The sequence below is a fragment of the Sminthopsis crassicaudata genome, chromosome 3 (assembly GCF_048593235.1).
Source record: "Sminthopsis crassicaudata isolate SCR6 chromosome 3, ASM4859323v1, whole genome shotgun sequence".
Classification (NCBI taxonomy): domain Eukaryota; kingdom Metazoa; phylum Chordata; class Mammalia; order Dasyuromorphia; family Dasyuridae; genus Sminthopsis; species Sminthopsis crassicaudata.
In genome coordinates, this window is record NC_133619.1 from 545291275 (window position 1) to 545318896 (window position 27622).

Genomic DNA, 27622 nt, shown 5'->3' on the forward strand with positions numbered 1-27622 from the left:
ATTCTCTGTATACACCAAATGATTGGGCCAGCACAGGATAGTGGGAAAGGCCATTTTCTAAGCATATTCTAATAGAGCATTGTCCAATTGGTAATTAGCCTTAAGTGCTAGGGTCGTCCTACCTCAGTGCATTAAGTCAAGATCAGCCCTTTCAGCCCTTTACCCTTCCTCCCTCTCTCCCTACCCTCCCTTCTTCCTCTTCCCTCCCCACTCCCTCCTTCCTCCCTCCTTCCCTTCTCCCTCCCTTCCTTTCTCCCTCCTCCCTCCTTTCCTTCCTTCCTTCCTTCCTTCCTTCCTTCCTTCCTTCCTTCCTTCCTTCCTTCCTTCCTTCCTTCCTTCCTTCCTTCCTTCCTTCCTTCCTTCCTTCCTTCCTTCCTTTCCTTCCTCCCTTCCCTTCCTCCTTTCCTTCCTCCTTTCCTTTCTCCCTCCTTCCCTTCATCCCTTCCTCCTTTCCTTCCTCCCTCCCTTCCTCCCTCCCTTCCTCCTTCCCTTCCTCCCTCCCTTCGTCCCTTCTTCTTTCTCTCCTTTCCCCTTCTCTCTCTTTCTATATAACTCTTTTCCTCCCCCCTCCAATATTCCTGTAGTTTATTTTTATTTTAAACCAAGTTGTAAGATTTTGCATTTGAATCTATTAAATTTATCTGACTAGTTTCTCACCAACATTGTAATTTGTCAGTAGTTCTTTGGATTCTGACCTTTTCATCCTATGAAAAAGCTGTTCCTTTTAAATTTGCTGAATGGCATCATTTACTCATTTGAAAAACATACTATCCATACCATCCATGGTCATCCATAAAAGTGTTAAATGATCCCAAGCTATGCACAGGTGCTGGAAGTACTCCATTGGAGAACTGCTCCCAAGATGATATCAAACCAATATTGATGACTACTTTTGGTCTGGCTGACCAGTCCTGGATCCATCTATCATTATCTACCCCAAATCCTTCAAATTTATTCATAAGAATAACATGAGAGACTTGGGTCAAATTTTATAAATGATATCTTCAGCATTCATCAGTCTATTAAGAGAAAAAGAAATTATTCTATCATTTTTGAAATCATGTTGGCTATTTGTGATGACCACTTCATTTTATTAGACACTCACAAAATATCCTTTTCATAATGTGCTTTGGAATTTCCCAGGAATCTAAGATAAGCTCATTGACCTATAAATTGGTATACACATAAAATACACCCATACACACAACTTTGCAGATATATAAATATATATAAATATTAATTGTGTAATTGTAATACATATATATATATATATTAGAGGTAACTGAGGCTCAGAGAATTTAACTGAGTAAATACAGTTAATAACACTCAAGACTTAAAAAACTATTCTTTTGATTGACAGTTTAGTGCTTTTTACTATAATATGTTGCCATCCCAAGAGAACCTTACTAATCACTATGACTTGAAGTTGTCTACATATGTTACATTCATAATGGCCTCCTTTGGAAGACATTTTTTTTTTACCAAATGCTATCTGTATATGGGAAGATATATGTGTGGGGAGTGGGAGATGAAGCATGAAATAAATAATACTTTGTGCTAAAAGAGGCTCTTCTTGGCATAATTGGTTTATATACTATTATTGATCATCTTATTGTACTTTTTATTCAACGAAGAAGAAATGGCTAAATTAACCAATGCTTGAAAATTTTTGAAAAATGAAATTTCTTTTTTACATTGTTGCATTTTACATTTTCTCATATTTCACACCTTTTTTGCATAATTTTTCTAATTTACCATTTCTTTAAATTTGCAGTATAGTCTTCATAATTTGTGTTTATTGTTCAAAAATCAGTTCAGGTGCTACCTTTTTAGATGAATTCTTTCTTACCTCCAGCTTCCCATTAACTTGTATTTATGAATTTATTTTGTAATGTGTATATATTTATAATTTACATATGTACATGTCTCCTTTGATGGAATGTAACACCTTGAGGATAAGGGCTATTTCACTTTTTAAAACTAGTATAATGCTTGGTACATATTAAGCATAATTAATAAATGCACGTCAGGGCTGCTAGTGATATGGTGGATGGAGCACCAAGTCCAGAATCAGGAGGACTTGAGTTCAAATTTGGCCTCAGACACTGGGAAAAGTAAATCCTGTTTTCCTCAATACCTTATCAGTTAAGTAAACTAGAGAAAGAAAAAGCAAACTACTCCAGTATATTTACCACAAAAACCCCAAAGGGGATCACAGATCATCAGACACCTCCAAAATGACTAAACAACAGTTTGGTTAATCCCTGTTGTTTACTATGTGAAGTATATATTTCTTTATAAGCTACTTATCAAAGATGTTTAAAATAATAACTCACATTTTAAATAATTTTTTTTCTCTAAAATCCAAATCTAAATTTCATGATGTGAAACCTGGGTTTCTGAAGGTTCATTTCTGTTGCAGGTTTTAGCCACATTAGAAAGTCTTCATGTATGAACCTAGTAACAATCTGTATGCTTGTTATCTGAGAACAACCTAGCTAGCTTTGGACAAGATCAATCCCAGATTACCTAGGAAGGATTGTGTTACAATTTTTCAAAGACTATTAAATTTTAGAATGATCATACTCATCTGAATAAGGTTCTTTAAGTGTAAGCATACTCTATAGCTTTATGGTTTATAACGTGCTTTCCTCATGAGAGATTTGAAGAATATCATACAAATATTATGATACACATTTTATTGCTGAGGAAACAAGTTTAACTGGAATGGTTTGTGCAGAGCTGGATTTTAAAGTGAATATTCCGAATTTAAACTCAACTGCTTGATCTAATGTGCCTCCCTGGATCTCAGAACCTTACTTAGTAGTAATCTTATAGCCAGTAATCTTTTGAAGCCTTGTAAAATTATTATCTATTCCTTGGATAAGTTCTTTTGATCACCATGGCTGAAAGAACTCTACAATGACTACTGGATTCAGTGATTATAATCATCATTATTATTATTACCCTTAAAATTTGTGTTATTTTCTCTTAGTAAACACTTTTCTACTCTTTGCAACATTTATCTTAGCCTCTAAAAAATAGAAGAATTTTTCTGTGTTTATTCATTAATGAGTTAAAGTAAAGTTGGTGGGTGGGATATGTCAGAGTGTAGATGCATTGACATAAAACATTGTGAATTCAGAGGTTACTGAGATAAGCTTGTAAATTTATATGATAAAATGCTGTGTTTAGATAAAAGTTCCATCTGCTGGGCAAGTAAGCTTTCAGAATCTTTAATGGGCATGACTGAGCAGGTGGAATTGCTTTTTCTCCAGTTTTGCAATTAAACAGCAAATGTCAATTATCAAATAAATAATATCTTTGTAATGAATTTTAGTGTAATATCTAAAAAATGAGAATGGTGTTTTCCTTTTTTTTTAATTTTTATGTTTGAAGTACAAATAATATCCAGAATTTTCTGGGTTTATTAATGGGTAACTCATTTGCTTTAATGATTCCATAATTGATCAATTTTTACCCTGCTTGGCTTAATAAAGGATATATTTATTTTTTTAATAACTGCCCTTTTTTCCTGTGTTGCTTTTTTGGCTTTCAGGTTGTCCAAGCAAATACAGTAGATGAACGTACTAACCTCCTTGTGGAAGAATATTCTACATCTGGGCGCCTGGACAACATTACTCAGGTCATGAGTTTACATGCTCAGTACCTAGAGTCTTTTTTGCGCAGCCAGTTTTATATGCTGCGAATGGATGGTCCCCTTCCTTTGCCATATCGACATTACATTGCTATTATGGTATGTGTTTATAAGACCTGTACCTGAGACTTGTTATTTTAAGCTATGATGAAAAGATTTTTCCTTACTATCTTTTCTCTTTACTCTGTTAAAGGACTTCTGTAATGTAGAGCAAATTAATGTTCATAGTTATTTTTAGTGTGACCAATTAAGTATTTGTAGAAATGTTATGAATTGATCTATAAGAATCATATAATATATAATTAAAACAATATGAATGTTTTTTGTTTAATTTTAAAAACATATTTAATCTCCTGTGTTTAAAGACAAGTGGTTTTTTTCTGGTAATATCTTGTTCTATTTTTGAGAAAATTATTTGTTTTAGGTTAGTATCTATAAAGAGTCTTACATACATGAAAAAAGTTAGTAATTTTTAATTATGTAGGGAAAAAATATACATCTGAATTAGTGAAAAATCTGAATGATAGTACTTATAAAGAAATTAATTTTTATCATCCAATTATAGCAGATTGATAAAAGCTAATATAAATTGGGAAAATATGTAAGTTGGGCAAGAATAAAGAGTATTCATAATTTTGCAAGTTGACTGGTACTAAAAAAGTCATTGAGAGAATTGCCTATGCAAATATAAGAATACTTGATGTGGGGAGGCAGTCCAGAATGTCAGGTTTACATTTGTCAAAAATTTGACTTCAGTATCTGCTTAGTACTACAGTACTAGGTAAAATTGATCTGAGCTGTAGACATTATCTTGGCTCAACAAAATTCATTAGGGCCTCAATTCTAGTTCAGATTCTTTTGGAGCACAACAAAAATTAAAATATAGTCAATAAGGATTATAAGATAAAGAAAATCAATAGAAGAAATAAATAGAAGATAAAAAATCAGATACATTGTTATTTAAGAAGTAGCCATGAAGAAATTGTACACTAGTTCAAAGTCCAATTCTTTTTGTACAGCATACATATATTGTATTTTATTTATACTTTAACATATTTAACATGTATTGGTCAACCTGCTGTCAGGGGCGGGGGGGAAGAAGGGGAAAAATTAGAACAAAAGGTTTGGCAATTGTCAATGCTATAAAATTACCCATGCATATATTGGTAAATAAAAACTATTTTAAAAAAAAGTAGCCATGAAGAAACAAGAGGTATGAATTTTACTTTAAAGGAAATTTGGCAAGCTATCAATAGTAAATCCTTCTCAGTGGGAGAAGTAGCCAATAGGAAGTAATTGATCAATGGCCTACACTTGCTACTGGAATCAGGATTAGAAGCACAGTCCTCAAACTGGAAACACTTAAGAAGTGAGGTGTCCATTTACTTTTATAGTAGCTACCAGTTTTATTTTTCTACCCACTTGCTAACTGGGAGTAGATTATTAAAGAGTGAAGATTTCAGAAAAACAAGAATCTTGTTGGGGGTGCTATAAAAATATTTACCCTGCTCTATACTATTTGATTCAGTGAAAATTTGGTGAACACTTGTAAAAGCATTAAAAGGAATGGCATGGTGTCTGCCTTCTATGAATTTGTTATCTATCTAGTAAGGGAGATAAAATATAGTTGTAGTTTGAATTAGAAAATCAATGTGTGGGAAAATTCCAAGTTATTGAGAATTTGAGTTTTCAGAGGAGAAATTATATATGGCCATAGGGTGTTTACTTCCTAAAGGCAGTAAAAATGAAAATATGTAGTCTTTTTCCTGAGCTGCATTCCTCTCCTTTTTTCTCACTTAAGGCTGCAGCTAGACACCAGTGTTCTTACCTAATCAACATGCATGTGGATGAGTTTCTGAAGACTGGAGGTATTGCAGAATGGTTGAATGGTTTGGAATATGTCCCACAAAGACTGAAAAATCTCAATGAAATAAATAAACTGCTAGCACATCGACCCTGGCTGATCACAAAAGATCACATTCAGGTAGCACTTTTCTCTAACTGGACATATTACCATTATGGAAACATTCTTTTTGAATAATTCTTGACTCTTTAACTTAATTTGTTTAAATATTTCAATTTAAATGTTTGTGCAACTGTTTACAATTTGAGAACCAATCAATAGTATTGAATATTTTTATATTGAGAGGATAGATTTGAAGAAAGTATCTTTGTAGGAAACTATTCTTTTTACCTAAAATATAAAGAATTAATTGTTTTGTGCTAATATTTAGGTAATATATTTCTAGGAATTGTGATTCTTTGTTTTAGGCAGTATATGTAGTAATAAAAGCAATGAACTAGGATCTAGGAATTCTGGGTTTTAGGTCCATCTTTATCACTATTTTCTCTAAATCTTCATTACCTCATCAATAAATAAATTGACAAATAGTTTCTAAGGATTCTATAAGCTAAAATTCTATAATTGTATTCTATTTCTTTTAAGTGACAAACTTCATAAGTATGTTATATGAATGTTTAATGATAAATAAAAATCTTTCTAGGAAAATTAGCTGGAGCATTCTGATTAAAATATATAATTTTACTATTTTTCCACTGAAGGCCTTAATCTAAGAAAGCTCTTTTTATGTATCAGAAAAATCTTTGGGTATTTTTTAAATCAGTCTTCAAGACAAATATACATATACATTGTGAGAATGATAGCTACCCTGAAAATCTACTTATCGGAATTTTAATTTTTAATTAACATTTTTATAGCCAACCACTTATTTGTCAGCCTTGCAGACTAACCACAATGTGTTCTGGAAGTGGGGGACCTTATAGCATGGAGGTAAGACTAAGTTGCAAAAAAGGTGACAACCTGTCTTGGTAAGGGGAGTTTCCTCACTAGAGACTTCTTTATTCTAGTGAAATCACAGGTCTAGTTCCCACTCTATGATCTAAAAAACTCTCAATATATGTGGGCTTTTGAGAAATAAAATGCCAGTCCATAAGGATTGAATATTCCGATAGTTATTTAACTTATTTCTTTAGAAAGAGATTTGTATTTGAATCTTTTACAGGTATTGTAAAAATACAATTTTTGTTAAATTGATTCCTAGATGATATTTTATGCATTTTGTACTTATATGAAATAAGATATCCCTTTCCATTATTCCCAGTAAACTCTCTTGGATTTAGAAGTTTTTGAGGGTTTGTTTTGTAACTTCTGACTTTGCTGAAACTATTAATGTCTCAATTAGTGTCTTTGCCAATTCACTAGGATATTTTAAATAAAACATCATATCATCAGCAAATTGGGATGTTTATTCCATCTTTGCTTATTATGAAATCTTTAATTTCTTACTTATCTTATTGTTATTACTAGCATTTCCAGACCGATACCAAATATTAATGGGAAGAGTGAATATTTGGACAGCCTTGCTTTATTCTTTTATTTATTGGGAAATATGCTAATACAACATCTCCATTTGCATGTGATACTTGCTTTATGGCTTTAGATAGATAATTTTTATGATATTAATGGTCCCTCTTTTCCTATATTTTGTGGAATTTTTGTTTTGCTTGTTTAGCTTAAATGAGTATTTTACTTTGTCAGAGGCTTTTTCTGCATCTATTGAGATAATCATATGGTTTTGCATGTTTTTGCTTTTATATGATGAAATGATTGTTTTCATGATGCTTTCGGGGTTTTCTTGGCAAACATAATGGAATTATTTGCCATTTCCTTCTGTAGGTCATTTTACAGATGAGAAAACTGAGGCAAGTAACTTGCCCAATTTCTCCATCTAATGATTTTTCTCAGTTTTCTGGGTTTTCTGTGACATTGTTCTCTCTCCGTTTTCCTCTAAGCTGTCTAATGACCCCTCATTCTTCTTCCCAATTCATGTCATGTCATGCCAACTAAATATGGATATATTTCAAGGCTTTGTCCTGAACGCTATTCTTTTTTCTCTCTCACTTGGTGATCCCTTCAAATCTGGTAGATTCAGTGATTATTTCTATGTGATTAATCTATCCAAACCTACTTTCCAGATCCCCTTTCCAATAACACCTATTGCTTATTGGGCATTTGGATTTCAAATGGGATATACTTTAGGCATGTCAGATTCAACACATCCAACAGAAGTCATTATCATTTTCCCAAACTCATCCATCTTTTAGACTTTCCCATTTCTGTGTAGTCACCCAGATAACTTTCACTATTATACTAAACTTTTCATTGTCTCTCACCCCACATATTCCAGTCATCCTCTCATTTCTATTTCCACAGAGTCTCTTATATATCCCCTTCTTTTCTATTCACATAGCTATAAACCCAATTCAGGACTTTATTGCCTCTCACCTCTGTTATTATAATAGCCTTTTATATGGCTTCACTACCTCAGGTTTCTCCCCACTTTGATTAATCTGCCACACAGCTACCACAGTTTTCCTAAAGTGCAGCTCTAACTATGTTATCTCTCTACTCAGTAAATTGTAGTAGCTCCCATTATTTCTAGGATCAAACACAAACTCATGGCATTTAAACCTCTGTTTATCCAGTTTCCTCCTAACTTAGAAATTTTTTCAATCCTAACTCTCCTACTTGGGATCTTGTGATCCAGCTATACTGGCTTATTGCCTCACGACTAAAACTTCATCTCTCCTCTCCATGCCTTTCCATCGGCAGTCCTTGCAGCTCTTAAATGTTCTCCTCCTTTCCCTTTTACCTTTAGGGATTTCTAATTTCCTTTCAAGACCAACTCAAGTGAATCTTCTGCAGAAGTACTTGTTTAATTATACTACTTCAAAAGCTAACTTTTTTTTAGTATGTTTTACACACACACACAAAATATTCTCTTTGTGTCTATCTCTCTCCCTCTCTCTGTTTCTTTTTGTACCTCTGTTTCTGTCTCTCTGTCTTTACTTTGTGGTGGCAGGGACTTTTATTTCTTACTTTGAATTCTTTTACAAAGTGCCTGGAATATATTAGATGCTTAATAATGCTTGTTGAAACATTGCCTGTGCCACTTAATTGTATAATTTTTTTTTACTATTTTTAATAACCACAATATACTTTAAAACGAGATTATGTGAAAAGGTACTTCAAAGGTAAAGTTCATTCCATCTAGAGTCATTAACAGATAGATGCTCTAAAATATTAAGATATTTATGAAAAAAATGAATATTTTAATATACTGATGAACACATTCTTTTTTGTTGTTATTTTAAGATTTTCAGAATAATAGAGGACAAATGAGATTTAAAAAGTTTTGTCTTGATTTGTATAAAATGGCCTTGTCAAACTAAGATTTTGTTGTTTTCAATTTATATTAATTTCAGAAACTCGTCAAAACTGGAGAGAATAATTGGTCTCTGCCTGAACTAGTACATGCTGTGGTCCTGTTGGCACATTATCATGCCTTGGCTAGCTTTGTTTTTGGTAGTGGCATTAATCCAGAGAGAGATCCAGATACTTCTAATGGATTCAGACTAATATCGGTCAACAATTTCTGTGTCTGTGATCTTGCCAATGACAACAACATAGAAAATGCATCACTTAGCAGCAACTTTGGGGTCAGTATTACAAAAACCATTTCTAGTTTTTTTTTCTTTAGAAGCTTTATGCTATTTTGTTTACATTTCTGTGACTATTAATATCAAATGAGAAAGGATTTTCTTATTTATAATTTCTTCTGCAAATAGGCCCTTACATATGAATCTTAGTTTTTATGACTACATATAAATTATAAATACCTGAGTATCATTTTGTATAAATTATGCCTTTTCAAATCTTGATAGCAGATGTAGATGGATCTTTTTACTAATCATAAAAAAATATTTTAAATGCTTATTTATTTCAGCTATTTCCTGAATCATAGAGACTTTTAGCCAGAGCCTTAGAGAGTGTTCCTATTCACATGACACCAATATAATCAAATGAAGAGTTTAAAGTACTTTTTGAATAGTATTTATCTTTGTAACATCAAATATTGGTCTTACAATTGTTATTTGAAACTGGCAAACTTGTGATATCCATATATTTACATAGAGTATAATGTGGTCCACATTCATTTTGGAATTTCTATATTTGTGAGTTATTTTCTGTTTTTGAACTTTATTGCCAAACAAAAATAATATACTCTTTAATTTTCTCAGGTGGCAACCATAAACTAATCAAATGAGTATCACCATAATAAAGTGCTTTAGGAACATACTAAGATATGCTAGATTGGGTTTTTTAATGACACAATTCTCAAAATTATCCTTCATGAATATAGATTGTGGATTCTCTAAGTGAGCTAGAGGCCCTAATGGAAAGGATGAAGAGGCTTCAGGAGGAAAGGGAAGATGAGGAAGCTTCCCAAGAAGAAATGACTACTCGTTTTGAGAAAGAGAAGAAAGAAAGTCTTTTTGTTGTTTCTAGAGGTATATTCCCTTCATTTTATCATATAAATGCTTTAAAAAAATTTTAGAACATGGATTTTCCTGAGAATTCAATTTATCTTTATATTTATATTCTCTACACTCAAGACTCCTAACATTATTTTCTATATTAATTTTAAATATTTACTTAGGGACATTTGGATCCATGACTTCTTCAGTATGAAGATGCCTTTAAACTAATATTTTTAACCTCCTATATAGCACAATTTTTAGCAATGTCTTTGCATAAATTTGCTTTAGGGATCATATTAAATATACTTGAAACCTTAATTTAATGCTTTCCAAATACTGTGAGTTCCTTCTTTTGCCCTGTGATTCTTTATTGCATGCAGCAAAATTATAATAAACCAAATTTATTTAGGAAATCTTAATAGAGTTGTATAAATTATATGGCATATGCATACATATGGATCCTTATATATATATATATATATATATATATATATATATATATGATGCAAATTTTAAGTAGCAATTCATTGACATTGCTGAGTTTTGTTTGTTTTTAAACAATAACCTTTGAAGTTAAGTGAGTGCTCATCAAAAAGTATTGGGACTTCGTCAAACTTTACCTTTCAAGATACCAACTTCTCATACTAAAAGGGCATGCTTTCCTTCTAAAGCAATATATTGGAGATTCTTATTTTTATTAATGCAATAAGATATTTTGAAAAATAAAGAAAATTCTTCAGTATTGATTTATTTCTTTCTAAAAAAAAAAGACTTATTTCAGTCAAGATAAACATTTCTATGATATTAAGGGGCAAACCAAAGATACTAGTTTCCTTCCTTATTCCCTTGGCATTCTAATTGGAGTAAAACTTATTCAGATTACTGTTTTGCTCTATGTTGGTAGTAAACTTCTGCAGTCTTTTCTTAGCAAAATTTCAGTTTTTCTCTATTCTTCCCTTTCTGTCATTCTTCAAATCTTCCATTTTGCATTCTTTACAGAAAGCTGGGGAAGACAGGAAATCATTTAATGTTGAATTTTCTTTATGACATTTAGCCATTATAAGAAAACCAGATGTCCTAAAACATTTGGTGTGATGTTGCACTTTATCAGAATGCTTCTCCCTAGCCATCTTCATAATCTTGGGAATTAAAACATCTTTTCTTTTGTATCTGAAATAAAGTTCTTTTGTTTGGCCTAGCTTCATCTCCTTATGCTTCAGCAGCTACAGCTAGCTCCACAACGTGGAGAATTGACTTCTTCCTGCTAATATGAGAAGGATATCAAGTCATATAAATTGACTGTATGATGACATCAGATAGTCAAGTCAATAAGCATTTATTAAATGTTTGACATGTCAGACCCTGAAGAAACACAGGCAAAAATAAGAGTCCTTGGCTTCAAAGAGCTCATATTCTAATGGGACAATAATGTGCAAATTACCATGAACATATAAGATCTCCATACTGTGTAAACAAAAAGAACAAGAATCAGGGAGATGTCCTTCAGAAGGTAATATCTGAGTTGAGACTTTTAAGGAAGCCAGGGAAGCTAGGAGTCAGAGGGTAACAAGGGGTGTATCAAAATGGCATAACTCATGCAAATACTTGGAATTGGGAGATGAAATGTCATGTGTACGGACCATTAATTAGGCCAGTTTATCTGTATTGTTGAGAGTATGGATGGGAGAGCAAAGGTAAGAAGGTAGGATGAGCTTTAAATTCCTGAAAGAAATCTTAATATTTGACCCTGGCGCTAATATGGAACTACTGGAGTCTGTTGAATGGAAGTAGGAGCAACATGATTGGAAGATTCTATATTTGATCCAAGAGGTCAAAGGGAGCCACTAGAGTTTATTGAATAGAGTAGTGATATGGTTTCACATATAATAAATTACATGAGCATTGGTTTCTGTAGAATCTCTCTGTTCCTTTTTAAATCCTGGGAATAATAAATTGATCCATTAAAGATTTATTTAGTTTGAAAATGATGCCAAAAGGAATCTTGATAAGCAACTTCTGAGTTTTAGTAGATTGTTTTTTAAAGGAAAATATCTTATGTAAAAATTCCAGGAAAAAAATTAGTTTTTTTATCTCATATTTTTAATTCTATTCCATAGTGATTTAATGACTAAATTTATAGAAACAAAAAGTAACAAAAAAACCCTAATCCAATGCATTGATGAAATGGGTCATTTAATTAAATTGCCTATCTTTTAAAGTAGAAATTCCATATAACAGATCTTTGGAGATACTTGATTCAAAATAGAAAGAAGATTATAATATTTCTTAACTATGTACTGTACCTTAACTATGTACTATGTATCCATTTCTTAAGACATGAAAATCTTATAAACAGGTTCAGAAAAGCAAAAATATACACATCTTTTATTGACCATAACACAATAAAAATTGTATTAAGTAAAATTCCACTGCTAGAAATATTAAAAATAGTATTTTTATTATTGAACATTGTATATGTGATATAAAGACATATGAATTGGATATATGAAAAGAGACAAAAGACAGTGCCTGCCCCAAGGACCTCATAATCTATTGAGAGCAATAACAAGAAAGCAGATAAACAAAAGATAAAGATAAAGCACAAACAAAGCATAGGCAAGAGAAAAATAAATAATTAAAAAGAAAGTAACTGATATTTGTTAGGATTACTAAGTGAGAACTGAGGTTGTCTGGATAGTTACAAGGTGAGAACTCAGGTTGACTTGATAGAGGGGGCAAGCTCATTGGCTGGGGTGGTTCTTCCCAGAAGCCCTTGCATTATCCCACGCCCATTCTCTGGGAGAATAAAAGAAGAGGACTCTCAGAGAAAGAGGAGACTCTGAATTGCATCAGGCTTGACGGAGCTCTCTGCAGGAAGGGAAGTCACTTCTTTGGACAAGAGTTAACAGCAACTGCCTGGAGACAACGGTTCATTACAGGAAGAAGAATCTGTCGGAGAGATTTGAGTAGAAGACACAGCAGATCTCTTCCCAGAGAGCGATCCAGCAGCTTCTGGAGACGACAGCTCGTTACAATTGGCGTCCCTGGGTGGGCCTGTCAATAATCTGTTCTCTAGGCAGGGTTGAAGCTTCTTCAAGAGAATCATACCATAATTCCTCATTTAAATCCTCTTGCTCTAGGGAAAGATCTTGATCTTTCCTTTTTTCCTCACACTTCCTCCTCTGTTCATTTTTAGAACTTTTCCTTCTCCTACAACTTGCTTGATAGTTTAAGGCTAATTGAACTATGTTGTAGATATAAAATACTTCTGCAGAAATTGAACGAGGCCCATTTTTTGCTTGAAATTCTTTCATTTCATATCCCACTAGCTTCCATTTATCTACATCTATCTTTTCTTCCTCTAAGAACCAAGGGGATGTACGTCTTAATGCAGCCAAGAGTTTAGCAATCTGTACCCAGGTTACAAGTAAACTCTGCTCCTCAATTATGTTGATTATACTCTCTATAGTACCACTCCTGAATGGAGCTGAGGTTGCGTCTGGGGCTGAGGTTGAGTCGGCTGAGGTCCAGGGATTGAATATAGCTAACATCTGCCCCATTTCAGCTATAAGAGATTCCTGGTTTAGCCCTTAACAAGTTAAGTTCCTTATTTATCTATTAGCACGCTCACTTAATCTTTAACAAAGTTTCCTCGTTACTCACAGTTCTGGGTCAGAGAGACTGAGATCTAGATTGGAAGCTTTTCCACTGGAATCAGGACTGTGTCTGTCCCTGTTCAGGCGCCAAATTGCGAAGGTCTGGTCTAGCTCCTCTTGTCAGGATAAGCAAAAGTCCTTGCCCCACGTGTGGACGTGGTTAAGGTTCCTCTTAAAGGACCAACAATCTTTACAGATGCCTCCAAAGAAAATATTTGTGCCATATACTCTCATGATTTAACCATAAAGAGAGTAATCAGGACTCCTTTTCAATCCACTCAACAGAATGAATTATTTGCTATCATGCTAGCTCTCACTTATTACCCAGGAGACGTAAATATAATTACTGATTCAGCCTATTCAGTAGGTGTAGTACAAAGAATTTCCACAGCCCAAATAAAATTTGCAGCCTCCAATATTTATCAGCTCTTTAAGGAACTTCAAGAGCAAGTGAGAAAACATCCAGGCAAGATTTATATCTTGCATGTCCACTCACATAGTGGACTTCCAGGTCCCATTTTTGATGGAAATTCAAAGGCAGATAGCCTTCTAACCATGTTAGCCAGTAGTCCTTTATTTCAGGAAGCACAAGAATCTCATTCTAAATATCATCAGGCTGCTCGAGCTTTACGTTTACAATTTGGAATCACAAGAGAGGAAGCTAGGAGCATAGTAAAAAGCTGTACAGCTTGTCTTCCTTTCCATGCTCCTACACTCCCTCCAGGGAAGAATCCTCGTGGTTTGAGACCCAATGAAATCTGGCAAATGGATGTGACCCATTATAAATCTTTTGGTCGTTTATCTTTTATTCATGTCGTGGTAGACACCTTTTCAGGATTCACATTTGCAATGCCAGCAGCAAAAGAGACAGCCCGAGTGGTCACTGAATTCCTTATACAAGCTTTTGCAATTATGGGTGTGCCACAAGCAATAAAAACAGACAATGGACCTGCATATACGTCCAAACATTTTACACACTTTTGTGCACAGTATAAGATTTTACATACCACGGGCATACCCTTTAATCCTCAAGGGCAGGCAATAGTAGAGAGAAGAAACAGAGATATTAAGACACTCCTCCAAAAACAAAAGAAAGGGGGAGCCACAGGTAACCCTAGAGAACTTCTAAATTTAGTTCTCTATACCATTAATTTTCTAATTTTTGACAAAGATGCACTGGCTCCAGCAGACAGGTTTTATAACCCACCAGAAGGGCAGTGTCCAGTGCGAGCAGCTCCACTGTCCTTAGATAATCGCCAGGTGATGTGGAGAGATCCAGAAAGTGGTGAATGGAAGGGACCAGATAGGTTAACTGCCTGGGGGAGAGGGTTTGCTTGTATTTCTTCAGCAGGAGAAGGAATCAGATGGGTGCCAACGAGTCATATTCGCCTTGTCCACCAGAGAGAGACAGAAAAAGAGAAAGACCTCAAAATAAAGGAGAAGATCTAAGAAACATCTGACACTGAAAGATCATGGATAATAAGAAGACTGTTAAAGAACTTTAAAAACCAGCAGGAATCATTGGACTTCCTCACACAAGATGAGACTAATGGACAATGGACTTATGGACATTTATAAATTTTCAATTTATGATTATTTGATTATGATTATGTTATATACTTCTAGCATGTGTTATGTTACTATGTTACTATGTGCTTATGTAATTTATGTAATTATCTGTAATACTTCCCATATTGATGGATTTATGTTTCAAGGTCATGACTGTCCTATGTTCTAAATCAAAAGAAAGGGGGAGATGTTAGGATTACTAAGTGAGAACTGAGGTTGTCTGGATAGTTACAAGGTGAGAACTCAGGTTGACTTGATAGAGGGGGCAAGCTCATTGGCTGGGGTGGTTCTTCCCAGAAGCCCTTGCATTATCCCACGCCCATTCTCTGGGAGAATAAAAGAAGAGGACTCTCAGAGAAAGAGGAGACTCTGAATTGCATCAGGCTTGACGGAGCTCTCTGCAGGAAGGGAAGTCACTTCTTTGGACAAGAGTTAACAGCAACTGCCTGGAGACAACGGTTCATTACAGGAAGAAGAATCTGTCGGAGAGATTTGAGTAGAAGACACAGCAGATCTCTTCCCAGAGAGCGATCCAGCAGCTTCTGGAGACGACAGCTCGTTACAGATATTAATAAGAGAGATTGGGAAAAGCTTCCTTTTCACACATTTAAGACATAAAATAAGATTTTTGTAGGGCTTTAATGGAAGGCAGGGAAGTGTGTAGTCAAAAGCAAAAAGGTAGAGCATTACAGGTGTGAGGAAATCATTTTCAGAGGAAATGAATATGTGATTTTGATAGGTTACTTTTTCTATCAGTACTATGGATAAAAGAAAAGTTAATAACCAAACAAACAGAAGATAAGATGGATAGCTTTCTTTACATTTACATCTTTATATTATAAGGAATTTTTGCAGAAGTACTTAATAAAATTAAGATTAAAAGGGAAACAATTGGGGAAAGACTGTCACAAGTTTCTCTGATAAAGATCTCATATCCAAAATATATAAGGAACTGATTAAAATTTATAAGAATATGAATCCCCAGATGGTAAATGTTAATGTCAAAGCACAAATAAAAATGACTAGTTATTCCATAGCAGATAATGATAGCAGTTGAGACAACATAGAGAAATTTGAGAGAGGCAGCTAAAATAGTCCTTAGGAGAAGGCTTTTATCTTTAAAGACTTATATTAATAAAAAAAAAATTAAACATCAAAATAGAAATCTTGATCATCAAAGAAGAGCTTAACAACATAGAAAAATTGAATTTATAAAATTAGGAATCCATTTTTGAAAAAAGTGTCATTAGCATTAAAAAGAAAGAAAACTAAATCAAATCTCAAGAATAAAAAAAATTAAGTTAAATGAATATTCCAAACAAACAAACAAACAAACAAATATATATATATATATGTATATATATATATATATATATATATATATATATATATATATATATATATATATATATATATATATATAAAATTTCTTAAAAAGATGTCAGAGCTGTTTACCATTTTTCCTTCTTCATCTTCAAAGATGAAGAATTGGGGCAAACATAATTAAGTGACCTACTCAGGGCCACATGACTAGTAAGTTTCTGAAGTGAGCAACTCAATTCACTGTATACCTGACGATCTAATACACTAGTATTGATAAACATAGAATCCTGCCTGCTAGGGATACAGACTCACTCTTTGACAGAAACTATTATGAAAGTTGAGCAATACTGTATAAGAAATTAGATTTAAACCAACGTCTCACACTGTCATGCTAAGATAAACTCCAAATGGATAAATGACATTAATATGAAAAGTCATATTATAAACAAATTAAGGAAACATGGAAAAATTTAACTATCAGATTTGTGAATAGAAGAAAAGTTTATGAACAAACAAGGATTAGTGATGATCATGGAAAATAACATAGATAACATTCTTTACATTTCAGAGAGTATTTAACTCTAATAATCTAAATCTAAATTAAAAGGGAAACAATTGGGGAAAATCTTTGTAAATAATTTCTCTGATAAAGATCTCGTTTCCATGAGGTTTTAACAATATATATTGATATTCCCCAATTGATAAATATCCTAGGTTATAGTCATATAAAAAAGTTCCTATATTACTACTAAATAGAGAAATGCAAATTACACTAATTTTTAGGTTATACCTCATATCCATGGAGTCAGGAAAATGATTAAAAAAATGAAAATTCTTGATTTTGGAGGATATAAAGAAACACATTATACATTGTATTCTTGGTAGACCTGTGGATAATCACAACCATTCTGGAAAGCAAGTAGAATTATACACAAAACGTTATAAACAGTACATGGCTTTTTACCTATCTTTAATACTATCATTGCACTTGTACCCAAAAGAGATTTAAAAAAAAAAAAAAAAAAAGGAAAAGATTCTATATGACCAAATATATTTATAGCAACTCTTTTTGTGGTGGCAAAAAATTGGGAATTAAGGGAATACCCATCAATTGAGAAGTGGGTACATATATTATAGCATATGAATATGATGAAATGCTATTGTGCTGTAAGACATAAAGAAAAAGATGATTTCAAAAATCATAGAAAGACTTGTATGAACTGATGCAGAATGAGATGAGCAGAACTATAAAAAATTTATAGGATCAATTTTATAAAAATTAAATTTTGAGAGCTTTATGAACATGTGAAGAATGAAATAAAAAGACAACCTTGTAAAAATATACAACTTTGGAAGTTTTATGAATTATGATACATTCATCATCCCCAGTTTCAAAAGAGCATTGATGAAACACTGCCTCCTGATAGTGAGGTGACAGAATTATAGTGCAAAATGAGAAGTCTTATTTTTATATAGTAAGTTAAATATTTATTAAGTACTTTCTATATGCCAGGCATTGTACTAAGCTCTTACAAAACAAAGTAAAAAGACGGTCTGTGCCTTTGAAAAACTCAGAACCTATATCCAGTGAGGGAATTTGTTTTGTTTGACTAAGTGTTTGTTACAAAGAATTTGATGTTCTTTTCTCTTTTTTTCCTTTGGGATGAGGGAATGGATGAGATAATTTATTATTACTATTATTAAATTGAGAGGTTAGGGATATTACAAATTGCATGCATTTTCAGAAGAGAATAATCTATTATAGTTTTTCTTAGTTGTTTTACTTCATTATAAAGTACTTAAAGGAGTGGGGACAATCTAAATATTTGTAATGCAAAACTAAAAACATCACTAAAACTTTTTTTTAAATGCTTGTGCAAGGTTAGTCAGAAATTAACATCAAGATCAAAGGCAATCAGTTACAAGTAATATCCGTTTATAATTGAATCATATAAAAGATATCAATTGAACTTAAAAACATTTTCAGTACATTGTGGAGTTGTTAGTTCTTTTTTGTCCTTGGTATGATTTCTACTTGTATCTTTCAAGAAGTTCTAGTTATAATAGCCTTAGTATATTTATAAGCTACAATTAATATATATTTAAAAATTATAAACTTAATAGCCATAAATATAATTCCTTTCACGAATGAAAAAAAGAGATAAAATCTTAAACCAGGATAGAACAAAATAACAGTAAAACACTTTTGTTCTGTCTTATTCTAGATCTGCCTAGAGTTCCTTATACCTAAGGGACATTTCATACTTTTCATTGATTATATAATCAAATAAGTTAAGAAAAGAATAATGGACTTTGAGACACTACATTGGAATGTTGTTCCTACAATTCTAATTGTCATCCTTCTTTGAAAGTTGTAACAATAAGAGATCATTGTATTGATGACTTGTGATTTTTTTTTATTATGAAAGCATGGCCTTCTTTAAAATGACTTATGCATAAGAATTCAGAGTTTCCCCCCAAACTGTCAGAATATTTCCTGTTTTGAGAAGGCAAAGTTCATCACCTTGAAGATTGACATTTACTCCAAGAGTGAATTTCTCTCTGTACTTTATTGGAGGATGGGAGTAACTGGGAAATAAAATTAATAAGAGATTTATGAAAATATCTAGCAACACACAATGAAATCTAATATAGACCCAAGTCCATAGTTTATAGTTTGATAGTATGCAACTGATGAAAAATTTGAGACTTTGAGGAAACTAAAATCATTTTAAAATATCATCCTTTGGCATTTAGAAATAAACCATTCTAGTATCTTTGACAAGAAAACCCCAAATGGTGTCACAAAGAGTCAGATATGACTGAACAACAACAACTTATCAAATAAAACTTTTATCTTTTTGGTATCTTTTTATTAATACCTAAGTAGTATAGCTAATTCTTCTTTTAGTGTTTAGATATTAGATTACATAAGAAACAAAACCAGGTTCTAGGAAATTGAATCTGGGGGGAGCAATGGGGGAGGAGGCATAATAGATTTGGAGTCAGAGATTCTGGACTTAAATCCTGGTTCCATTATATTATGTTATCCATTATTATTATATTATCTGACTACTTGATAGAAATCATTCAACTTATGTGGGCCTTAGTTTCCTCATGTATAAAACACAAAGGATCTTACTCCATTTTTAAACTTCCCTCCAGATCTAGCTTCTATGGCACCATTCCTGTCTCTGCCAATTGCTGTGTGTATGACTTTGAAGAAATTACTTTTACTTTTCTTGACCTCAATTTTCTCATCTATAACTGGAATATGATTTTTAGGTCCCTTCTAGGAAAAAGGTTCTGCATTTCTTTGTATTTTATGGCAAGAATTTTATTGAGTACTTAATTTCAGGCACATGATTCTGAAACAACCTTTCTTCTAGTCAGGTTTGGGCCTACAAAGTCAATCCCATTTGGCCTGATAGAAGCAACAGAAAGTGAAGCAAAAACATAATGCAGAAAGCTACAAATAATAGGATAACTCTGAAACCTCAAAATTAAAGGAATGATGCATTGTTAAGGCACGAAATGGAAATCAGCACTGCAGAATTTAAGAGGTAGCGGGGACCTCTGTGACTATGCAATACAAACCATATCCAAAAAGGAAACTCCACTATAATCTAACAATCTATGTTGCCAATAACTTACTATCATGAATTCATTTTTCTCATTTTTAAGGAATTAAGCCCTTTTTTTAGTTAAAAATAGTATTTTCTCTATATCCTTTAGACCCAGATTTATGAAGTAAGCATCAGATTAAAGAGCCATCCTTTGTTTCAGAAAGTCCTCAGTTTCAAGTCATAAATTTGATATATACTGATTGTGTGACAGGGTTAATCTCTTAATCTCTGTGTTGTCCAGCTATAAGATTACAGAACAGTTAATCTGCAGTGGTAAAGGGAATTTTCCTACCAGGAATTAACAATAGGCCATAAATCTGTTTAAGAAAAATGATGCATGTTTAACATATCACTAGCCAACTGGGAGAGGAAGTAGGGGGAAGGGAGGGGAAAAAATTAGAACACAGGATTTTGTAGGGGTGAATGTCAAAAATTATCCATGTACATATTTTGAAAATAAAAAAAAACTTATTTAAAAAAAAAAAGAAAAATGATGCACTGTTGTGATTTGGAAGACTAAACAAATGTGACACTAGACTAAAAACTATATTACCTCAAAATGACACATGTAAGACATTTAAAACTGCTCAATTTATAAAAATCATCATGTCCATTTGGTATTTAAATTTCTTAATGTTTTAAATTCATGTAAAATTTTTATCATAGCTCACTGTCATTAAGGATTTTTGGAGGATATGGAGGTTCTAAATCTCATAGGTATTTATATCACATGCTGTTTTTTAATTGGAAAAAATTATTATTACTATACATGAACACTTCAGGATCATATACAAAATATTTGTAGTGAAGCTTTGCTTTGAGTACTCTAAAAGTAGTCTTTCCTTACTTAAACAACACAAAGAATCTTTAAGTTAGAAGATCCTTAGAGGTCATGTAAAACCCAAGGTCTATCTGAAGAATAAGACTTCTCTCAAATAGCTCTCTACTTTCTTTTTAGAGACTTTACCAGTTTAATTTTGGCTGTTTTGTGGCTAAACAGATTAAATATAAATGAGACATGTGTGCCTTATAAATGGATATATTTTTCCTTAAAATATGATTCTCTTCTTTTACCCCACAGTATATATAACCAGTAGGTTTTGTCTATTACCTTTCTTATTTAGATTTTTCAATTGAGTTACAGTTTCTGGTCTTGCCACATAATTGTTAGATGTTGGTATTTTTTAGAGAAATTGAACTCAGTAGTAGGTGTTTCCTTTAAATTTAAATATTGAAGTTGGGAGCTCAATTTTGAAAATGACATTAAAGGATTGAAGTGTCCAAAATAGAGTTTAGGTCATAGCTGCTTAAAATTATTTTAATAATCTATGTTAATATTGTCCTCAGCCTTTGATGACGATATAGTTTCAACATCTGATGTCTCCAGATATATTGAAGATCCTGGTTTTGGGTACAAAGACTTTGCTAGACGAGGAGAAGAGCATTTACCAACATTCCGAGCTCAGGTATATGATTTCTTTAGAGCAAATCAGAATACTATGGTTTTAACTATTTTAATTAATATTGGAAAATAAATTGAAATATAAAGGAATTAAGTAAATTCAATAAACACTCCTACTCAGAATTTATTAAGTACTTTGTAAAAGGCACAATTGGGCATATTTTATTTGCTTTAGGATTATTTGCTGTTGGGCATTGGATTGATTTAAGGTAACAAAATGATAGTTTTGATTCATTTCTTTTCTCAGAAATCTAATGGAAAGTGAACTTTTTTGGCCCTTTGCTTATATCTTCATAGATAAAACATAAATGAGCTAAAACCAATAAGTAGAAAATGCAAATTCTTCAAGGTATTTGTGATTATCAAATTAAATGATGTTGCTCATGTGCACAATAGAAATGTACTTTAAATAATTGATTTAAATAACTTCCTGGGGTAGTGGGAGGGGAAGAAAAAAATTTAGTGGAAATGCATCCAGTTACATGAACCAAATATTTGGAACAGTGATACCAGTCTGGCTAAGGAAGTCCTGGGATTGGGGCTAAAACCCAGGGGACTTATTAGATGGTTCTGATGAATCAAAAAAATGTATTAATTGTGGAAGTCAGTTCATAGAGAAGGAAATTTGCTTATATGTTTTAAGAAACAGTAAGTTATTACAATTTGTGAGGACCAAAAAAATGGAGACTGTACAAATTTTTAATCTGAATTTTTTATTCTTTTAGGACTATACTTGGGAAAATCATGGATTTTCCCTGGTTAACAGGCTTTACTCTGATATTGGTCATCTTCTTGATGAAAAGTTCAGGATGGTCTACAATCTCACTTACAACACTATGGCCACCCACGAGGATGTGGATACAACCATGCTGCGAAGAGCTTTATTTAATTATGTTCATTGTATGTTTGGAATCAGGTAGGAAAATGATGGTAAATGCATTTGCAATTAATTTTATAAATGTGTGATTTAGCACTCATACATAAAGAGGTACATTTCTATCAAAAATATTTTTTATGATTTCCTGACTTAAAAACAACTAAATACTGAAAATGTAGACTATTTTTTCTATTTCAAATAAATTTTTGTATTTTAATATGACTGTACAAGAAAGTATTTTGAGTATGCTGTGGGGAAAAGACAGATCAGCAAATTTTTTTTTCTGTTGGAAGGAAAAGAATGAAATTTGGAAAACCTTCCTGGAAAAATGGCTATTAACACCCAGTGCTTATCAAGCATTATCAACTATATCCTTTTTGAGAGGCTATAGAAAAAGGTGGAAGTGTTACTCTGTACCTCAGAACTTACAGTCTTTAGCTTATAGACTCTAATCATAGGAACAAATTAATTTTATACCAAGTGCTAAAGGCATTTTTAGAGAAATAAACCAATGTGTGTTGGATGCTATTGATCAGGGAAGCTCCTGGATAATAGGATTTTTAAGATGATCTTTGAAGTAGTTTATGGAGAAATGTAGTTCATTCCAGTTAGGAACAGATTTACTATATTAGCACTCCATAAATCATGCTGTGGCTTTTCTTAACTTTTCAAAATAAAAATATAATTAGAATTTAAGTGGTTGGAGTCTATTTTCTATAGTAATTCTAAATTTTTATATTAAAATCTCAACTCTAGACAATTTCTAACTAAAAGATTAGAGTATCTGTCAGAATACAGTGTAGAAAATACAATTCCTTTATGAGTACATTCAGCCATTTTGGAGAGCGATTTGGAACTATGCTCAAAAAGTTATCAAATTGTGCATACCCTTTGATCCAGCAGTGCTACTACTGGGCTTATATCCCAAAGAGATCTTAAAGAAGGGAAAGGGACCTGTGTGACCTGTGTGTGCAAAAATGTTTGTGGTAGTCCTCTTTGTAGTGGCTAGAAACTGGAAACTGAGTGGATGCCCATCAGTTGGAGAATGGCTGAATAAATTGTAGTATATGAATGCTTTGGAATATTATTGTTCTGTAAGAAATGACCAGCAGGATGATTTCAGAAAGTCCTGGAGAGACTTACATGAACTTATGCTGAGTGAAATGAGCAGGACCAGGAGATAATTTTATACTTCCAACAACAATACTATATGATGATCAATTCTGATGGACATGGCTCTCTGCAATGATGAGATGATCCAAATCAGCTCCATTTGTTTAATAATGAATAGAACCAGTTACCCCAGTGAAAGAACTCTGGGAAATTAGTATGAATAACTACATAGCATTTCTAATCCCTCTGTTTTTGTCCACTTGTATTTTTGATTTCCTTCTCATGTTAATTTTATATTATTTCCAAGTCTGATTCTTCTTGTGCAGCAAAATAACTGTATGGATATGCATACATATATTGTACTTAACATATACTTTAGCATGTTTAACATGTATTGGGCTACCTGCCATCTGGGGTGGATGTGGTGGGGTGAAGAAGGGGAAAAATTGGAACAAAAGGTTTTGCAAGGGTCAGTGCTGAAAAATTACCCATGCAGATATCTTGTAAATAAAAAGCTGTAATAAAAAAAAAAAGAAAATACAATTCCTTTCAAAAATAGAATTGTAATAATGTTATCTCTAGAAAGAATCTTAGCGATGAACTAATCTAATTCTTTCATTTTTATAAATGAAACATAGGAAGCCAGAGAAATTAAGTGACTTATTTATCTATGTCACTTAGCTAATAAATTGTTAGACTGTTAGATGATCCAGTGAATAGAGTGCTGGATGTGGCATCAGGAAAACATGAATATTAATCTTGTTGCATCCATACTTACTAGCTATATGACCCTGAGCAAGTCATTTAATCTGTGCTGCCTCAGTTTCATCACCTGTAAATGGAGATAATAATAGAGCCTCCCTTCCAGAGTTGTGAGATCAAATGAGTTAATATTTGTTAAGCACTTAGCACAGTGCTTGGCACATTATAGACACTTAATCAATGCATTTTCTTTTCATTTCCTACTACACTGTTTGTGATACATAGTAATTGTAGTTTTCCTTACTTACCATATTGAAAACTACCATAAAGACATCATAAAGAGGAAAAAGTCTAGAAGGAATTTTGTTCCTCAGTAGTATTTTGTTTTTCCAAAAACATGTAAAGATAATTTACAACATTCATTTTTGTAGAACTTTTTTGTGTTCCAAATTTTTCTTGTTTCCCTCCTCTTGCAGACAGCAAACAAGCTGATATAGATTAAATATGTGCTATCCTTTTACACAGATTTCCATATTTGTCAAGTTGTCTAAGAACAATCAGACCAAAGAGAAAAAAAAAAGAAAAAAGCAAACAAACAAAAAAAATGAAAATATTGTGCTTCGATCCATATTAAGTCTTCATAGTTTCTGAAAGGAACTTTTAAAGATATCCAACATTGTCAACTTTGTCTAAGAGAAATAGAGACAAATGAACTTTCTAAAAACTTGAGACAAGTCATTATTAATAAAGAATTGTGTCATAAAGCTGTTTTATTGCTTTTTTGCTTAGATATGATGATTATGATTATGGAGAAGTTAATCAGTTACTTGAACGAAGCCTGAAGGTTTACATTAAGACAGTGACCTGCTATCCTGAGAGAACTACCAAGCGCATGTATGATAGTTATTGGCGTCAGTTCAAACACTCAGAAAAGGTAAGTGTTTTGTAAGAAAATCTGCTATGCCAGATTTTAAGACTCCATATCTAATATAAGGAACCTCAAGGGCCATCTAGTTTACTTGTTTTATAGATGAATTAAACTGAGTATCAGAAAGGTAAGATTTGAACTGAGGCTTGAAGACAGAAAAAAATTAAGAAGCAGCAACCACATATGAGCATTTTTCTGTGCTGATGTTTGGTATTGATTCCAACATATTCTGCTTTATCTCTTCATATCATAGCCCTTTTTGGAGATTAAATTTGTTTTTAAATAAGAACATTGCCTTTTAATTAGAGAAATATCCTCTAAGCTAAGAAAAAATTGATTTGAATAGTTACAACCTCATTGATTTGGAGTAGTTAAAAACAATCAGATTAAACAAGAAATCTAAAAATATTTTAAAAGAAATATAGTAATTTATTGTAGTTCCATAAAACCTTGTATTTTAGTACTTTAAGATAAATTTAAAAAGAATTATTATGTTAATATTTGACATCATCTATAAAAGACTTAAATTCTTACTAAAAACTTCTATAAGAGTTCTTGCATGTACATAACTGTGTATCTCTAAAGAAAGTCCTAGATACTCATTAGCAACTTAGATAAGTACCTGTCTTGACTTTTCAGAGAAAGTAATGGTATATGACAATAAATCTGGCATTTCTGAGAACAACCTAAAATGTACAGATTGAAAAGTATAATCTGAAAGAAAAGCATGTTCCTGTAATTGAGTACAATAGCATAATAGGAAATTAATGGTTTAGTCTGAGTGCAAATTGTGGGAAAATGTAATTTATTCAAATTAATCATGCAAAATTAGAAGAATCATTTTGTGTATGTAAATATTATGGCCTATTTTCCAGTATCTGTAACCAGCAGTTGTTACTTAAATTGGTCTAATCCAAACTCTCAAATGTTTTGGGGTTGACAAGACAATTAAGATTATAGTCTTTTAATTGTGGAAAGTAATGTAAAGATAACTCTACTCAAGTGAAAATGAACTCTGCTTTTTCTCTGACTAATCAGAACCAAATACTTAATAACTTAGATATATCTTTAATTAAGATTTGTTTAGTTTGTTGTTCTTTACTAAAGTGTTAATAGTTTGATGTTACTATGAGTAATAATCTCTTTTGGAATCCATCAGTCAAAACTAATGAGTTTTTTGATTGAGCCTTTTATATTTCACCATATTTAAACAATGCTAATGTGACTTTTCTGAGAGAAGTATATCTTTACAAATGTACTGGTTTCACTTGACAATGGTAAATAGATATTTGTGTTTATGTGTTTAGGAAATATCTTTCTCTTAAGATTAAAAAAATCATATTTATGGAAAATGAATGCAGTATTGCTTGCCATACTACTTACTAACAGAAAAAATTTATTTTTCCTTTCAGGTTCATGTAAATCTGCTCTTAATGGAAGCCCGCATGCAAGCTGAACTTCTGTATGCTCTTCGTGCTATAACTCGTCACTTGACCTGAAGCATCATTGCAGAGAAAACGCCACGTCACAGATGTGTGAAAGACCTTTTCACAGAAGATACGCACCAGAAGCTGCTTGTGATGTAGCATCAAAAAATGATTCAATTCTCTAGTGTCCAAGTTTAGCCGTGTTTTTTTGTTTTGCGGCTGTCATGTGCAATGATGTGTTTTATTTTTCTTGATGCTTAACATTACTAATGATAGCAAACATAACACTGAGGAGCACTACTTTACATCGTTTCTAGTTGAATTTTTTTTTAATAATGGTTATAAATCATGAACCTGCTTTCTTAAAATGTAACTTCAGTGCTTTGAGGTATGTGTGTGTGTGTGTGTATGTGTGTGTGTGTTGTGTTTTTGTTTGTTTTCTTCAAGTATAGGAGAAGCGCTTCTGTTGTATTGAAGCCATCGTTGTTCAGGTTATTGGAATGAATCCAGCTAGGAATGTCTCCATCTGGCCATTCTCAGATCCTAATGCTGTGTCCTAAGGCTGGCAGAGGAAAAGCATGCGCTGGGGAGTCGAGCTGCTGCTCCCTTGTCTCCAAGAGATTATTTGTCAGGCACTGGTTTTTCTCTAGCTATTGGTGATACGTGAAATGTGATGCAACCATTGTCCACAGTTTAATGTGAAATTAATTATGATGAATTCTCTAGCATGCTACTGAAATGCCAAATTCAGCCATTTTCCTTTCTTTTGTGCAGCAGAAGTTTTAGTTCTCCATTTCAGATGTACATATTAAAGTGGAATTATGCACAATCCTTTCTATCACTGACAGTGACCCTCAGTCTTCTGAAGGCATGAGTGCTTGCTTAGAGTGCTGCATACATTGCACTTAGTGGGCACCTGTAAACTTTCATACACACAAG

General features: G+C 32.7%; 1 protein-coding gene across 1 annotated transcript in view; it reads left to right on the top strand.

Annotated features, from left to right (window-relative positions):
- SESN3 (sestrin 3) overlaps positions 1-26872 on the top strand; it is a 68914-nt gene extending 42042 nt beyond the window's left edge. The window contains exons 3-10 of the mRNA XM_074304481.1: positions 3560-3757; positions 5460-5642; positions 8945-9178; positions 9883-10030; positions 21522-21640; positions 22362-22552; positions 25118-25262; positions 26669-26872. Coding sequence (XP_074160582.1) covers positions 3560-3757; positions 5460-5642; positions 8945-9178; positions 9883-10030; positions 21522-21640; positions 22362-22552; positions 25118-25262; positions 26669-26755 — 1305 coding nt within the window. The 3' untranslated portion in view covers positions 26756-26872. The remainder of the gene's footprint in view (positions 1-3559; positions 3758-5459; positions 5643-8944; positions 9179-9882; positions 10031-21521; positions 21641-22361; positions 22553-25117; positions 25263-26668) is intronic.
- The last annotated feature ends 750 nt before the right edge of the window (positions 26873-27622 follow it).